Here is a 15,973-nt window from a genome sequence, read left to right as displayed (position 1 = left end):
GGGTACATCAGCAGGGTAGGGGAACATTAAAAAAAATGCCGGGGCTCCCCCGCCCCAAACGTGCCCACTCCCGCCGTAGCACGTGTCAGCCGTCACACTCCACGCCCTGCACACACACACACACACACAAACACGCGCACGCACACTACGGCATGGTACAAACCCAGACAGTGTGGCGCAAGCCAGTGGTGGTGGCGGCGTGGCAGAAAGGCCCTGGACTTGGTAATGTGAGCGGAGCCTCCTTTTCCAGCACTGCCCACCCACCCCCGCTTCGAACGCTAGCTCAGCGCCACCCCTCCCCCTTATTGAATCAGTCGCCACGTGACGCATGTTGTGGGGTGGCTTGGGCTCCTCCTGTCACCGGTTGGCATTCAGGGGCAGGCGAGAGGCCTTCGAGTCACGTGCGCAGGTTGCCCTACACATGGATGGTAGAAAGGAGTCTACCCTGCCAGGGGTCGCAACTACGCAAGAGCATCAAAGACCCCACGACAAGCATTCCACAAGGTACATCGCTCTCAGCTCCGTCGGTCTTGGGCGCTTGACCCCGTTGCCACCAGAAGCGGCACTAGCATTGGCAAGGCAGTGAAGAGGGGGGGAGGAGGGGGGGCTAACTTGGCGTTTCTATAAGGTGTTAAGCGGACTTTTGACGTTACGCGGAGATGCCCTCCCCTCCTTCACCTGGTCAGGACAGGAAGCAGAGGGAGGGGGAAGGGGGGAGGAGGGGGAGGGAGAGGGAGAGGGAGAGGGAGAGGGGGGGGGGAATACCCCACGGAAATCAAGAGCCGATTAGAGATCCCCTTCACAGGGGGTGGGGGGAAGCAAAAATAATAATTCGCGGGAGGGGGAGATGGTGGTGGCTGTGGCGAAAGAAGAATGAGCGAAAGAGACGAAATGTGAGGTGTCTTACATATGATTCGAGAGGAGAATCGGCGCAGCTCAACAGGTAAAGAAAACAACAACAAGGGGAACGGGGAGGGGGGAGGGGGAGGGGGGGATGGACTGGGTACAAACGCCGAAACACAGACACGAAAAAAACTAAAGTTGTGCTTCAAATGGGGTTCAGGGAAGATGGCCGCACCAGCCGTACACTCGTTCAGACAGGAAAATCAAAGAGGTAAAAAAAAAGCGGTTGTGTACGTGTAAAATGGAGCAGCGCGTTCAGGCAACTAACGTTGAGAATTAAGGCTTGGTTCACATGCTTGCAGAGCTGCACCAAAGACTGTCGGCTGAGGGACACACAGCGGCTGTGCAACCCTTTTTATCGGCCCTAATCGATAACTGAAATGAAGGGCACCTCAGCGTGGCATCAAAAACTCACTGCCCACTCTATGCCGAGGCCAAGCAGTTCCCCTCTCCCTCCCCCCCCCTCGGTGAAAACTGGAGGCGCCCCTATTGGACGGGGGGGACAGGGTCAATCACCAAAAAAAATGTAGCGAAATGGAAACGTCACATCGCTACCGCCGCTGGTGGTCAAGTTCTGAGTGGCCTTGCATGAGTGCGATCTGAAAGAGTAGGGATGTTTGTGCTGTACGCATGACCCAAATGCATCCCATCTGTGCCTTGATGAGTCATTAGTGCGGAATATGACCCACCTGTGGCGGGGTGGGGAGTGCCAAGTGAAAACTCGCACAGTTGGAGCGACAGGCGATGCAGTGCTCGGCAGGGTACGCGTCAGAAGCTGTACTCTCATCACTGAGTCAACATACTCCTCCGACGTGTCTACAAACTGCTCCACACCGCGTTATGAACCAGTGTCGTGGCGATCAACGAAGTGTGGAGATGAAACAACGTTGCAGGGCGGAAAGGACGTGTGGATGAAGAAAATCTTTGATCGGGATTTTACTTGTTGTTGCCTCTGTTCCCATATCCGCCTGTCGACTGCTTACTGCGCCAGACTGCCATTCTGAGTGCATTCGAAGGAAGAAGAAACGGAAATGTCGAGCTGCGCATTGGGGGTCCCGCAATGATAGGTAACTCCTCCTCCCCCACCCCCCCCCCCACCCACGCGAACACTAACGGTGGTAGCGCACTGACATCACCTCCACCAACTCAACGAAGTCACGAAAGGTAATGAAGTGGTGACTCGGGAAGAGAGCGCAGTAGTCGATGTAGTCTTCTGGCTGCAAAAGAAGACTGAGCTCGCCCCAGTTGAACAGATGATGCCCGTTAGAAGAAGTGTCCGCCATGGCTTTGTAAGCTTCGTAGCACGCAGTGAGGTCGCCTATTCGGCTGCTGGGAGGGTGGTGGAAGAGGTGATACAGCATGTGACGGTAGTTGTCGTCGGCGATAGCATTTGCTGGAGACCTGCTCATGAGGCTGTGATGGCCTGGGAGCGAGGCGAGCGACATGCTATAATAGTCGCCTGAGTGATTCATGTAGTTGGAACTGTTGTTCATGGTGCTGTCCAACCCGCCGAATAGGCGCTGCAAGGAGCCGCCCGAAGCCCGAGAAACCTCAGGCGTGCCAGAGGACCCGGCCCGAGACTCCCCAAGGAGGGAAAAGCTCAACGGCGTAAGCGAATCGCCGCGCCACTCCTCCGAAGACCGGGGGAACGGCGCATCGCGTGCGATGAACGACGACGACGACGCCGTAATGCAACAGCGCAACTGCATGGGCCTGCCAGTGGCACCCACCACTCCTCGCTGTTCCGTCGAGCCGACCACACTGAACCAGCTGTTGTTTGGACCACAACTCCTCCAATTGGCCAAGCCGCCAGGCGCCTCATAATCCCTGAAGTGTCGCGACCGCTCACCTTCGTCGCCGGAACGGAGGCGCGACGGGCTGAATGAGAGGGCCATGGTGAGGGACGGGATCTTGCCCTTCAGAGTGTGAGTATCGCCTAAAGCTGCGCTGCGGCTCTCCACCGTCTCCGTGGCATCGCCGGGTGGGAAAGAGACGCTGCGACTGCTGCTGCCGCCATTCGATTTCGTCTTGAGGAGCCCTCTACGCTTCGGCGGCAAATCCGATGGGCGTAATTGGGGGAACCACTTCCCGTTGGTGAAACCAGATAATTGGCGCACCACCTCCTGGTACTTACTGCTTACCCACCTCCTCCACTTGGGTAGATTTGGCAGTCGAAGGGCCGAAAAGAACGCCTCAGTGGTGTCCGCCGACGCCACACGGCCTCCTGGAAATTCGGAATGTGGGCGTGCAGCTTGGCTGCTATTCGTACTCGGGGCCGCAGGAGCTGTTTCGGAAAGGTCATCGCAGTTCGCGGCAGACGACCCGCCCACCAACCCCCACACAAGGCCAGGCGACCGCACAGAGACAAGGTTGTCAATCTTCTCTTCTTTAGCTGCACCGGGCCGGTTCAGCTCGGGCCCCAATAAGGGGGTCGGCTCCACTTCACCTGCCGAAGAAACTGCAACGCGGCGCGGCGCACGCTCAAACTGCAGCGATGGCGAGAGTTCCGGTGAGGAAAGAATAGAGACAATTGACAAAAGAGACGACAGGTCCATCGCCGCAGGGGTTGGGGCGCCGTCAGACGTAGAGGACTGACCACGTTCGTCGACGTCGAAGGTGACAGTCACGTGGAGAGGGGTGTGCAAGGGCTTCCACTGGTGCTCCTTCGGCATCTCTTTCATCTGCAGTGAACTCTCCGGATCCAAAGCGGCTGCGTTGGTGTTGGAGAGGCCGTTCTGCTGCTGCAGCGCATGAGAGACCGAGACATCGGCAGCAACGCTCCCCTCTTCACACGAAACCAAAAGCTGGATCGACGAGGCGGGCTGTTGGGTGAAGTTGCTGGCCTTTGTCGTGTTGAAGGCGGCTGTGCTCGTCTCACTATCTGCCTCCGTGAGCAGAGGCGGGTTTAACTGGATGAGGCCCATCGGTGGTGTTGGGTCTGAATCACCTTCGTTCCCCATCGTACCCTCCACTCCCACGTCTGACACACCTGTAAGGGGTACGCTGCTTCGCCCATCGTTGTCACCGCGCACGTTGAAAACGCCCTCTTTGCTCACCGCCGTGCCGTCTCTACCGCTGAGCGAAAATTCGTGAGCGTCGTTGCCTGCATCGGGTAACGCATCAGGTGGGTGCATGTCATTTCTGGCATCAGAGGTGGTCAGTGTAGCCGGAGCCGCCGGAGCCGTGGCAGGAGACGTCACTGCCGAAATGCCACCACCATTGGTCGGCATTAACTGCGGAGACATGAATTGCAAAGGCGCAGCTAAGACGGTGGCTGTTGCCAAAACAGGGATATGAGTCGCCGTGGATGGCGTGGCTATGGAGACTACATCGGATGTCCAACATGGGCTCGGTCGGCTTGCAATAGACGCCCGTGTGGCGTTTTCGTCGCCGCCAACAGCGCACACGACCGGCGACGGCCCCGCCGCTTCACCAGCCGTACTGGAGTCGGCATCTGCTGAGCTGACAGATAGGGTCAGCGGGCGCGCAACATCGATCGCTTGCCCAGCTCCACCATTGCTGTAAGCAGAATCCACATTGCTGAAGAGATTGGTGGTCAAGGAAAGTCTGCCTCGCTCAGCATCAAAGACTTCTGTGGCGCTCTTGGATGCGGGGGAGCCCTGGCGGAGATTCAGTAGGCTGAGGTGCGAGTGCTCGTCTCCCACACTAGACACCCCTTCTGGCGCGAATAAAACTCCGGCATGAGTCGTGGAGTGCCTGTGGAATTGTGTGTCTCCAGTCAGGGGGGTATTGGTGACAGTCACTACGGTAGGCTGTGTTTTGCCGTGTAACGTAGCTAAACCTCCGCCCCTGGCGCCGGTGCCATCCGCAATGAAAGGCAGCGTAGGCCGTCGATGTACATTGGCCGATGGGGGCGGCACGGGGATCCCCTCATGAGTGCACAAAGCGAAACAATCCTGATCTCGGTTCTGCATGAGCTCACCGCCAAGAACAAGACAGCCGCTCTCGGCCGCCGGCTCAATGCGCAAGCGGGGGTGGTAGTGAGGAGATGAGGCAATAGGAGCAGAAGGCGAAAGCGCGCTGAACAAGTCCATCGTGGATGTCAAAGGCGGTGAGGCGCGGGGGGGGGGGGGTAACAGAGACAAGGTCACTTGAGGTCGTGTCGGCCGGACCCGCCCCTGTGATAGTAGAGAAGGTCTCCGCGTGCGGTGAGGAGAACTGGTGATCCACGGAAGAAGCGACTGGGGTACCAAGGAGCCTGCTCAGCGCCAATGGTTTGTTATCCAAGGGTGTACGTAACTCCAAGGATGAATAGTCAGCGACTCTTATGCATGCTCTGAGACAAATGGAGGCCTCTTCCTTTCTTCTCGGAGCGCGTGTATGACCCAGAGAGACCGCCCTTCAAAGGGGAACAGTAGTTGTCTGGAGAAAGGAGAAAATGGCAGATGGTCTGAGCGAGCGATGGAGAAGACACCTGCCAACGTGTGTGTGTGTGTGCGTGTGGGGAGGGGGGAGGAGGGGGAGGTGGTCACATACGCGTAATGACCTGTGATGGGAAAGTGAAAAAAAATCAGACAGGTGAAATGGGGAGAGAGCAGAGTCATTGAAGGCACGAGAGAGGCCGCGCGAAACGGACGGCCGACGGTAATATGGCTACACCACCACACCACTGCGGTGAAGAACATGGGTGACGCAACCGACGGAAGCGCTTCATTGATGTTTGCACAACAGCAAAGGGAGGAGCCTAGGGCAAGTCGTGAAGATCAACAATTCTGTTGGGGGAAGTGGAGGAGAAGGAGAGGGGAGGGGAAGACGGTAGACAAATATACCTCTCTGCAAGTAGTGAGCGCCACGGTTGCGTGTCACAGAAAATCAGCACACGAGCGCCGCATGTGCAACGGCTTTCCTCTGCACATGCACGTATGTGAGGCATTCCATGGTGAAGTGGATAGTAGCTACACGAGGGAAGCTCCACAGTAGGAAACAGGAATGCAAAACCCATAGACGCTGAGGGGCTCATCAGAGATGCCCCTCTGATGCACACAATCGGTGACACACATGCACGCACACATACACAAAAGCATATGGGGGGGCATGACTTACAGCAGTGCTGCTAATCCTTTCTCACATCTGCGACAGTCGCGTCGCATTGAGTGCACGCATGTGCATTGACGTTGGGCCATCCTCCGTCAGCAAGAGTGCCGACGCGGCCGTAGAGGGATCAAACGAGTTGCGCGCTTCGTCAGCTTGTGGGGCTTCCCTAACCAGCGCGTGAAGGGATCGGCGCCATTGCGACTCCACCTCTGCGGCGGCCATCCACCAGAAAGAGCGCAAGCAGGCGCTCGGATTTAGAGGACGCTTTCGGCCTTGGCGGCGTTGTTGGGAGTTCTTGCCTCCAACAGACGATGCCCTGTTGGCGCACAGCCTTCTCGGTCGTCTTTTCAAAGAAGCCCCTCTCTGTGCCGGTCCTCGCCGGGCGATCATTACGCGGAGGGTGCGAGCCTGCAGCATCCGCAACTTTGCTTGCACCGTACGATGAAGTGCTGTCAATACACAAGCCCGCAATTCGGCAGCGGAGACGGCACATGCAGACTGCCGGGCCATGAGGAACCGCTGATGTCGACCCAACAACCGCAACAGACGACCGACGCATACCGCTAAGGGACGCAGCAGCAGCACCGCTACACGGCGATCATGCGCCACCGGCAACGCCTCCTGCACCTTCTCCAACACTACACGGCTCCAGAGCAGTGCAATTTCGTAGAAAGTCTGTAACTGTCGGCTTTTAGAATTCACACGGCCACACAGCACGGTTGGTGCCACACGCAGCTGCAACATGGAGAGAAAGCGCTGCGTGAAGCACAACGGCTCGCGATCCCCGCGTTGGACGTAGCGGGGATCACCAACGCGGAGAGACGCCAGCAGCGCTCGGATCCGCCGCCACTCCACGCTGAGCTCAAGCGTTGTGTCGTGTAGAAGAAGACCACACCACGGAACCAAGCTGCCCCGTGCACTCGAGAGCATTAGCTTGTTTGGATTGCTCAGGTAGCCGACGGAGGGCCAGCCGCGCTGCATCGCCTGTAGGCATCGCTCCGCCGCAGTGGGCGATGCAGTGGCAACAAGCACGTCGTCAACCCGACGCAGCAGCAACGACCGCTCCTCGTGCTCGCTCAGGATACACGACAAAGCGGTGTCCACGACGTCGGCGAATAGGTAGTCGCACAGGAGCATCGCCACTGGGGAACCCTGTAGAATGCCGAGGCGCTGCTCAAACAAGCCACCACCAGATACGACAACGAGATGATGGCGCACGTGCTCGCGCAGGAGTGCGCGGACAACGGCACCAGAAATGAGGTTGGGACCGCAGCGGCTGCTGACGATGCCTCCATGAGAGGTAGTGGCGGTGGCGTGGGGCCTGCCATGTGTGCGCCTCTCCTCCCCCTCTTCCCAGTAGATGTGGCCACGAGGAACTCGAGCCAAAACGCCGCGCTCTGCGTCTGCTAACGGGATGGTGCGGGTCGTAAAAGCGCGCTGGAGCAGACAGCCGCCCCCACCAGCTGATAAGCCCTCTCGTGCGTGAATGACGGTGAAGTGAAGCACACGGTAGACATCGTGCTTCACCAAAGCCGCCACTGCTGCGAGTACCCGCTCCTGCGGTAGGTTATCATAACAACGCGTGGCATCGCTGCGGACTAGGGTAACGGTCTGCAATGCACGAGGCGTGAGACACGAGGCGAAGCAGGACGACGTACTCGGGAGTGGCTCCAGTGAGGCTGCTGACGCTGTACCCGCAAATCTGTTACAGGACAAAGTATCTCTTCCTCGCACCTCCTCACAGAAACTTCGCAGCTCTGCGTATTCATCTTGATGAGAAAGGTTGCTCAGGCGTGGTAGACCGTCCCGCACGCGCTTCTCCTCCACCCCGCTCACCAAGCACCGCAGCGCATCTTGCAATGCGGCCTTATGAGGAAGGTGCGCAGGCAGTGGGTGCGGGAAGTGATGCACGCCTCTGCCGCGGATGTGACGACAGCGTGCCTGTACCCGCCTCAAGAGCGTGGCGGTCGCCACCGGCAGCTGATCATCGCTGTCACTCCACCCCAATCGGTGCATCAAACGGACAATGGCGTTTGCGTAGCTATACGGACTCGGTGACCCGCGAGCCATCTCCTCCAGCGACAGCAGAGACGCGCTTCGCACTACGGCGATAGGCCGCAGTTTGCGCCGATCAGGGCGGAAACGAACGCCGGCGTATAGGCAGGATGCACCCCCGCCGCGGGTAGCGAGAATGGCGTGTGCACCCCGATGCGCTAACGCACGACAAGTACGAATAGCGCGCCACATCACCTTCGGTGTGGAGAGCGCGGCCGGCGCCGTTGAGGCGCCTGGGCGAGGTGAGACAAGCGCAGCCGTCGCCGCGCCTCCAGGCGTACATGGCGCCGATGAAGATGTGCAGCGCTCGGCACCGAGGCCGTGCGCCGTGTCCAAGGGTGGTGCCACCTGCAGACCTGTAGCACTACGGGGTTGAGTACGGCGCACCTCCTGGCGCACCAGCTGACGCCACACACGTGCCGGAAAAAAAATAAGCGTGTGCGTATTCTTCGAGCTCCACGTGACTACGAAGGAAGCGCGTATCAAGAAGGGCAGTATGTCCTGCGTAAAGAACAAGGCGAACTGGAGCCAAACACGTTGCTGTGCCTGGGAGCGCTGGCGACGTGCGTGCCGAGCTGCAGCTGCAGCCGCCGCTGAAGACGGTGACGAAGGGTTTGTGGAGTAGAACCCGTTCAGCCACGGCACCTGGGCCACGGGCACCCCGTCCAAGAAGCGGGACACAGGAACAACAGCATGGCGACCAGCGCTTAGCCACCCCTTCACCGCCTTCATGAGTGCGTCAAGCACGCGCTCGCTACTGGCGTCGTCGGGTCCCCAAAACGACAGCTCGTGTGCCCCCTTCAACGGGACCCAGCGGAGAGTAGAGAGGAGGGTGCGCAGGTAGGAAACGACAACCTCCACAGGTGTGGCGAGACGTTGGACGTCCCCCGGCAACACGCCTTGGCGCTGACGAGAACATCTTTCCTCCAAGTAGGCAACGTGCTTCAAAGCGGCACCGCGAAGGTCCAAGCGACTGCACTGATCGACAACGGTCGATAGAACGCGGCATAGGTGGGACGCCAGGTCGAACTTTGGTGGACTCGCCTGAGAAGCAACTTCGCTGTCATGAGGAGACCGTAGCACTAACCAACGAAATATGTACGCCACGTGACGCATTGGTATGTTCTCTAGACTAGTGCTCCTAGTCGCACCCTCAGTAGGGTGCACAGTGTATGGCAGTGTACGGCTCGCCCCGTATGCAGCCCTCTTCGGTAGAGCAGATTGCAACACACGGTGTAAACTTTGTGGATGGCGGCGAAGCCACTGGGCCTCGAGGTATCCAGCTGGCAGCGGAACTGAACCGACACCGAAAAAATCGGTGTCCGAGACGCGCACACCGTAGAGGCGCGTACGCGGTGCATCAGTGCGCGTCAACGCGGCCGCCCATGGTGTAGACATCGACGAACGGTTTACGGGAGTGCCAAGTGGGTTGTCCCTACAAACACCTCCACTCGGTATGACGCCTCGCTGAAGCTCTCGCCCCACCTTCGCCTGCAGTGAAGCCTCTACCGTCTCTGACCGCCCTTTCTTTCGAGGCGGCGAGGGTGCAAGACATCCGCTTCGGTCAACAGAACGCTTCGCACCACGCGAAACAACACGGGCGCTTTCTCGCGGCGTCAGGCTCCTTCTCTTTGTTGGATGTGTCATCGAAGAAAACAACGCCTCCGAAGCGGCATTCTTGAGGGGTGGTCCAAGCACCTGCACTCCACCCGCCATAGCCTCCAGCTGAAGGACAATGGGGCAAAACATCTCGATGAAGCCCATCGCTGGGGGACCCATACAAGCAGCGAACGATGCCCACCACGGGTGGCGCAACAAAGCGTCAGTGAATGGTCGATTGGAGGTGTTAGTGTAGAGAAGCCAAGAGGCTGAAGAGCGCCAGGAAGTACGAGCGTTGCTGCTCTTGCCTGTGGATGGAAACGACAGAGAGGTGCTGCTGGACCGCTGTACAGGGTCTCCGTGCTTCACATATCCATCGTGAGTGGTAGCTGGCACTGTCTGGTGGGCCAGTGGCTGCCGGTGCCGCCCGAGCCCCTCGGGAGACGGGTTGCCACTCGAGGCCGCTGTCGCTGGTGTTGCCGGTGTGTTCGCCGTCGCAGCCGGAGGGGGCGAAGAGGCATTCAGTGCCACGTACACCACAAGAAGGAACGACCGGTTGGGTGGGAGCACCACATCACGCAAAGCACAAGAGCCTGCACCAATGGGCGTATCTGCCCTTGCAACTGCTCTCGGTGAAGAGGACGTGGGAGGTGCAGCGAAGGTAAGACGAAGATCAAAGTGCTCCTCCAGGAAAGCCTTGAGTGATAGTGGACCGGCAAAGCCCGGAACGGATGGAAACGAGGACGACATGTTCTGCGGTCTTCCATGAACGAGACATCAATGGAAGGCCAGGGATAAGCGGACTAAAGGAAACAGGGAAAGCACCTGACAGGGAGAGGGGGGAAAGCCTCGGGAGAGTGGGAGCTGAGGCTCGACGAGAGAAGCACCTAGGTGCGGTGTTGTAGTTGGTCCCAGACGGAGTGCCTGGACGGCTGTTCCGCTGTCTGTGACACCTTCAGGAGGCTATGATGCGCGTCGCAGAAGAGAAATGTGGAAAGGAAGAACAGAGGGGGTGGGGAGGGGGTGGACTGCGCAACACCGCCCCCTTCGTTAGGAATACGCCCTTCAGTACGGGTGGGGGGGGGGAGGGGGCGAGGAGGGCGAGGAGGGAAGCAAAAGAGTAGCGAATGAGTGGCATTTGCACCCGCACACGTACACACACACACACAAAAAAAAAGGGGGCGAGAACAAGGAATAGGATCAGATGATGTATTGCAAAGGTGAAAAGTGAGGAGAAAATTAAGGTGGAATCAGACAAAAGTGTAGCGCTCCTTTCTACTAGAGAGGAGAGGCGGAGAGGGCTGGTGATCTGGCAGTAGACGCCAATAACACGGTGCTAGCCACAGCAAGACCTTTGTTTGTGGGAGAGGGGAGCAGCGGACAAGATAGCCAGCGCACTCTAAGCCGAAACGAAGTGCTCAAAACTTCTGGTACACGTCCTTTGAAAAAGAAAATGCACTATCACCACCACACCGCCACAGAATTGCCTCATCAAAAAATCACAACACGAGGGCACAGTGCCTCGCTCGCATTTCACCTGGGGGAGAAGAAACAAAAAAGCCCCTCCCGCTTAAAAAAAAAACCCGGAGTTTGCCTTGATGCAGCATTCGAGCTCTGGACACTTTGACCGAGATGCAGCAACATCATTTGTTTTCGGTGTATGTGTGTGTGTGTGTATCCTACACGAGCCCTCATCACATCGTCGCACGATCCCTAGAAGAGGCGACGGCGGCGTGGCAACGGATAAGGATATCAATCTCCTCCACCATCACCCGCACCTTAGAGGCGGCCATCGCGATCAGCGCCACTAGCGACAGCCCGATGATCCCTGTCAGGGTGGGTTGCCCCATCGCTGCGAGGAAACTGCGTACAAAGATAATAGGTGGGTTCGACGGCAGATCGTAGCGCGAAAATGCGACCAAAAGGAAATTCGCGGTGGTTGTCGTGATTATGGAGAGCGAGATACCCATGAGCAGCGCACCGAGTGACAAGCGGAAGAAACCACCAGCAAGGATGCTCACTGCACCATACAAGAACACCGCGCCGGCGGCAAGACAAAAAGCGGCCGCCGCAGCCACGACAACAAATTCCATCATTACGAAAGGCTATAGCGATTTTGAAAAAAAAAAAGAGGTGCGACAAAGACCTTCAGCGACAGTGAGGGAAGGGGTGTGGAAACACAGCGGGGCCACCCTGCGAGGGGAGTAGAAAAATGTGGTGTTCTCGTGTAAACAGGGGGGAGGGAGGGGGGGGGGTCAGCTGGTGCGCCCGGACGCAAACTTTAGTCCACACTGCAGCCCCACTGTTTCGCAAGGAAGACAGCGTGAATGAGTGGCGACGAATAGAAAAAAAAAACGTCCAGGAAGAGCTCCAGTGAATCCCGTCAGCCCCACTGCGCTTTTACTTTTTTTGTAGATGGCGAGAGAAAGGAATGACTACCGCGGGGGGCGCTGGTTTTCTCCAGAGAGGGAAGGAGGAAGTGGATATAACGTAGAAAGAGTGTGGATGTCTGCAACCGGTGATTTGGGGGAAGGGGAGGGGGTCTGCGTTGATTCGCTAGCCGTTGAGTACTACATAGCGACAGGAACTAAACCACAGAGTTGGACGTTGCCAAAGAGCGTGCGCAACGCTCAAAATCGTGAATAGAGTCAGAGAGGTACCGCTTTGTTGTGTATATTGACTTCATCAGGGATGAGGAGGAGGAGGAGGGGGGAGGAAGAGAACATGGAGTGTAGCGAAGAGATCGACTACCACACCTCACCGAGTGCAGAGAGAGGGAAAGGGGGGCTGGTGAGACACCTCATGACTGCAAGCTATGCCACGTCCCTCAATGGGCGAAGAGGTCTGGGTGTACGTGCGAGTCCGCATAGAACGTGTCGCTCAACCCTCTTGAGCAGTCACATGATTCGGCTCTGGGGGATAGCTTGCTCGGAGTTCACACACGCACACACACATATATATACACACAGCTTGATGGTATTGAAGAGCTGTCACCACCTTGCACAAAGCGATGTTTTGCACACATCCTGTGTTGTTTGCCATTGACTTTGGTGCGCCTACCATCCTTTTTCCCTCCTTTCACCTTCATTGTGGCATACATGCATATGGATGGGTGCGTTGGGCGTGCATACGACACCTTTTTCTTTGTTCCTGGACGCTTTCCTAGCTCGACATATAAATATATATATATATATATATAGGGCTCGACCGAATCACCAGATGAATTCAAATGTTCTCCGTTGCTTTTTGCATCACTTGAGCGAAGGACTGCGACTGGTGCTGTGATTACTTCGCTTTTCTTCCCCTGCTGTGTCTCGCTCGTTATTGTATATGTATGCGCAAGCGTGTATTTATCTTTGGAACGTCACGAACATGTCAGGCTTAGCGAGGAAAGAAAAGGGAGCACATTTATATAGATATACAAAAAAAAAGTCAAGAGGCCAGTTAAGCACGCTCCTCTCCCCCCCTCCCCCACCCTGCAGGTAAACGAAAACAAAAGGCACCTGCGAATGACAGCGTGCACAAAGTGTCTCGTACTGTTCCTCTGTCAAGCAATCAACGCAATACGATTGGAAAAAGTAGGAGTAGGAGAGGAAGACGAGGCTTTTTTTTTTGGGGGGGGGGGGAGGGGGAAGGGGAGTGCAAATGTGGGTGATTGGAAGTGAACCTCTTGTGTGATGCGTTAACTTTTCAAAAACAAGACGTGCTCGAGTGTGTGCCCACGATACAAGAAAAAATGCTAGGTCTGTGCGGTATAATTCTTTCGCTAGTGCATCTGTGTTCTGGCAGATGTGCTACGGCCTGAATGTACATACCACTCCCTCATGGAAGGAGAAAGTCGCAGCACACGTGGCAATGTAGCTCATCTTTACTTTGCTCAGAGATTCTCAAAAATAAATAAAGCATATACCCGCAACCACACACACACCTATCTTCGTTCTTCTTCTGCAGAGCGCAACTCTTGCGACCTGTCGACCTTCCCCTACTCTGCCAAGAAAAGCTTAGACACGCAGATAAAGTAGTTGAAACGGGGGGGTGAAGATGGCGGGAAGGAAGGGGGAGGAGAGAAGCTTGAACAATCCCAGAGATTCGTGGAGTGTGCGTGCTCGTGTGTGTAATGATCGGTGCGGTGAGGGGGAGAAGCTGGCGGAGCCCAGTTAGTTACCTCTCGAAGCAGCTGAAACCACCCAACGCCGCCACCGCTCCCCCACACACTCTTTGGTGTGCCTACCCCTCCTTTTGTCATCAGTTGGTTGCGACTCGCCCTGAAAGAGTTGCATGTATTGCGCCAGTGAACGAAATAGCCACCCGAGTCCAGGAGGTGAGGGCGCCCATGATGCCCTTGAGTGGGAAAAGAAACGGCACGGAAAGAAAAGCATCCAACCCATCCGCGCCCTCGCTTCAACATCGCAGTGTCCTTGTGCTTCCTCTCAAGCACGTCGACCTCCCTCTTTGTACCTTCAGTCGTTCCTGCACGTCAGCACACACGCCTAGTAGCGGTAGTGGTCCGGCTTGAACGGGCCGTTGACAGGGCAGTTGATGTAATCAGCCTGCTTCGGGGTCAGCTTTGTGAGCTTCGCGCCGACGTGAGCCAGGTGGAGGGCGGCAACCTTCTCATCCAGCATCTTGGGCAGGAAGAACACGCCAGCCTTGTCGCCATGCGGGTACTTGCCGCTGTCGCGGTTGCTCCAGAGCTCGATCTGAGCCAGGACCTGGTTCGTGAAGGAGTTGGACATCACGAAAGACGGGTGGCCGCTGGCGCAGCCGAGGTTCACGAGGCGGCCCTTTGCCAGCAAGATGATGTGGCGGCCGTTCTGCATCGTGTAGCGGTCCACCTGCGGCTTGATCTCCACGTGCTCCTTGGCGTTGGCCTCCAGCCACTCCACCTGGATCTCCGTGTCGAAGTGACCGATATTGCAGACGATGACGTCGTCGCGCATATGTGGGAAGTGAGCAGAAGTAATGATGTCATCATTGCCGGTCGTCGTAACGAAGATGTGCGCATCGGCCATCACGTCCTCGACCAAAACGACTTGGTAGCCCTCCATGGAGGCCTGCAGAGCGTTGATGGGGTCCACTTCTGTCACCACCACACGAGCGCCGAAGGCGCGCAGGGCGGCGGCACAGCCCTTACCCACGTCACCGTACCCGCACACACAGCACGTCTTACCGGCAATCATGACATCGGTAGCGCGTTTGATGCCGTCCACTAGAGACTCGCGGCAACCGTATAGGTTGTCAAACTTGCTCTTTGTCACACTGTCGTTGACGTTGATGGCGGAGATGGGGAGCTTCCCCTTCTGGAGGCGCTTGTACAGGTTCTTCACACCTGTGGTGGTCTCCTCGGAGATACCCACGATCTTGGACACCAGCTCCGGGTGATGATCAATCACCAAGTTTGTCAGGTCACCACCGTCATCGAGAATCATGTTCGGCAGACCATCGCCGCTGAAGCCCTTCAGCGTTTGGGCGATGCACCACTCGTACTCCTCGTCCGTCTCACCCTTCCACGCGAACACCGGCACCCCAGCCTTGGCAATGGCTGCAGCGGCGTTGTCCTGGGTAGAGAAAATGTTGCAGGATGACCAGCGCAGCTCCGCTCCGAGCGCCTTGAGGGTCTCGATCAGCACAGCAGTCTGCACGGTCATGTGCAAGCAGCCAGCGATCTTGGCGCCCTTCAGCGGCTGGGAAGGGCCATATTCACGGCGCAGCTCCATCAGACCGGGCATCTCGTTTTCTGCCAGCTCAATCGCTTTCCGACCCCACTCCGCGAGGCTGATGTCCTTCACCTTGTAGTCCGTCATTGTTGGTGTGTGTAATTGAGGTGGAAAAAAAAAGAAGGGGAAAGGGGTCAAAATATAGATGGGTAAGCTGAAAGTGCCCTTCAGGGTGACAGTCGTGGAACAATACAAGATCGATCGGAGCTATTAAAACAAACAAACAAACAGTGGACAAGAGGTAAAGGTGTGCGTAGCGTTTTTCTTTGTTTTTGGATTTCGACGTGAAAAAAAAAAAAAGAAGCACACAAGTGAATGAGCACGGGAGCGACGAGTCGTAAGTAAAAGAGATGTAAATAAAAGTGAAAAGGGGGGGAGGGGGATGAGTCAAGTATGGTGTCATGGCAGCGCCAACGGCGTCAAGACGAGATGCACAACGTTTCTACAGGAGCAAAAAAGGACCCACATCACTGAAAGACAGTGAGACCACCCCTGACAGACATCCCGTAGAAATCGTTTTGGAGCGGTGCCATGGGGAGAAATGGTGAGCGCTGGTGACATGTATTCCTCTATGCATTTTGTTGTTTGTTGGTGTTTTTTTTTGGGGGGGGGGGGGGGAGGCGCACGTACGCTTGAAATGTACG

General features: G+C 56.8%; 4 protein-coding genes across 4 annotated transcripts; all 4 read right to left on the bottom strand.

Annotated features, from left to right (window-relative positions):
• Window positions 1-2,012: 2,012 nt before the first annotated feature.
• On the bottom strand, window positions 2,013-4,148 carry JKF63_00406 (uncharacterized protein; the record flags this gene model as incomplete). The annotated part of the gene is made up of 1 exon (XM_067896457.1): window positions 2,013-4,148. The coding sequence occupies one exon, from the start codon at window positions 4,146-4,148 to the stop codon at window positions 2,013-2,015; it is 2,136 nt and encodes a 711-aa protein (XP_067752614.1).
• Window positions 4,149-5,988: 1,840 nt separating this feature from the next.
• JKF63_00405 (uncharacterized protein) lies at window positions 5,989-10,362 on the bottom strand (the record flags this gene model as incomplete). Its single annotated transcript, XM_067896456.1, has 1 exon — window positions 5,989-10,362. The coding sequence occupies one exon, from the start codon at window positions 10,360-10,362 to the stop codon at window positions 5,989-5,991; it is 4,374 nt and encodes a 1,457-aa protein (XP_067752613.1).
• Window positions 10,363-11,306: 944 nt separating this feature from the next.
• On the bottom strand, window positions 11,307-11,705 carry JKF63_00404 (uncharacterized protein; the record flags this gene model as incomplete). The annotated part of the gene is made up of 1 exon (XM_067896455.1): window positions 11,307-11,705. The coding sequence occupies one exon, from the start codon at window positions 11,703-11,705 to the stop codon at window positions 11,307-11,309; it is 399 nt and encodes a 132-aa protein (XP_067752612.1).
• Window positions 11,706-14,102: 2,397 nt separating this feature from the next.
• On the bottom strand, window positions 14,103-15,416 carry JKF63_00403 (uncharacterized protein; the record flags this gene model as incomplete). Its single annotated transcript, XM_067896454.1, has 1 exon — window positions 14,103-15,416. The coding sequence occupies one exon, from the start codon at window positions 15,414-15,416 to the stop codon at window positions 14,103-14,105; it is 1,314 nt and encodes a 437-aa protein (XP_067752611.1).
• Window positions 15,417-15,973: the final 557 nt, after the last annotated feature.

Source organism: Porcisia hertigi, chromosome 36 (genome assembly GCF_017918235.1).
Source record: "Porcisia hertigi strain C119 chromosome 36, whole genome shotgun sequence".
In the NCBI taxonomy this organism is placed as follows: Eukaryota; Euglenozoa; class Kinetoplastea; order Trypanosomatida; family Trypanosomatidae; genus Porcisia; species Porcisia hertigi.
Note: the sequence above shows the minus strand (reverse complement) of the source record. Positions and strands in the feature narration are given on the sequence as shown.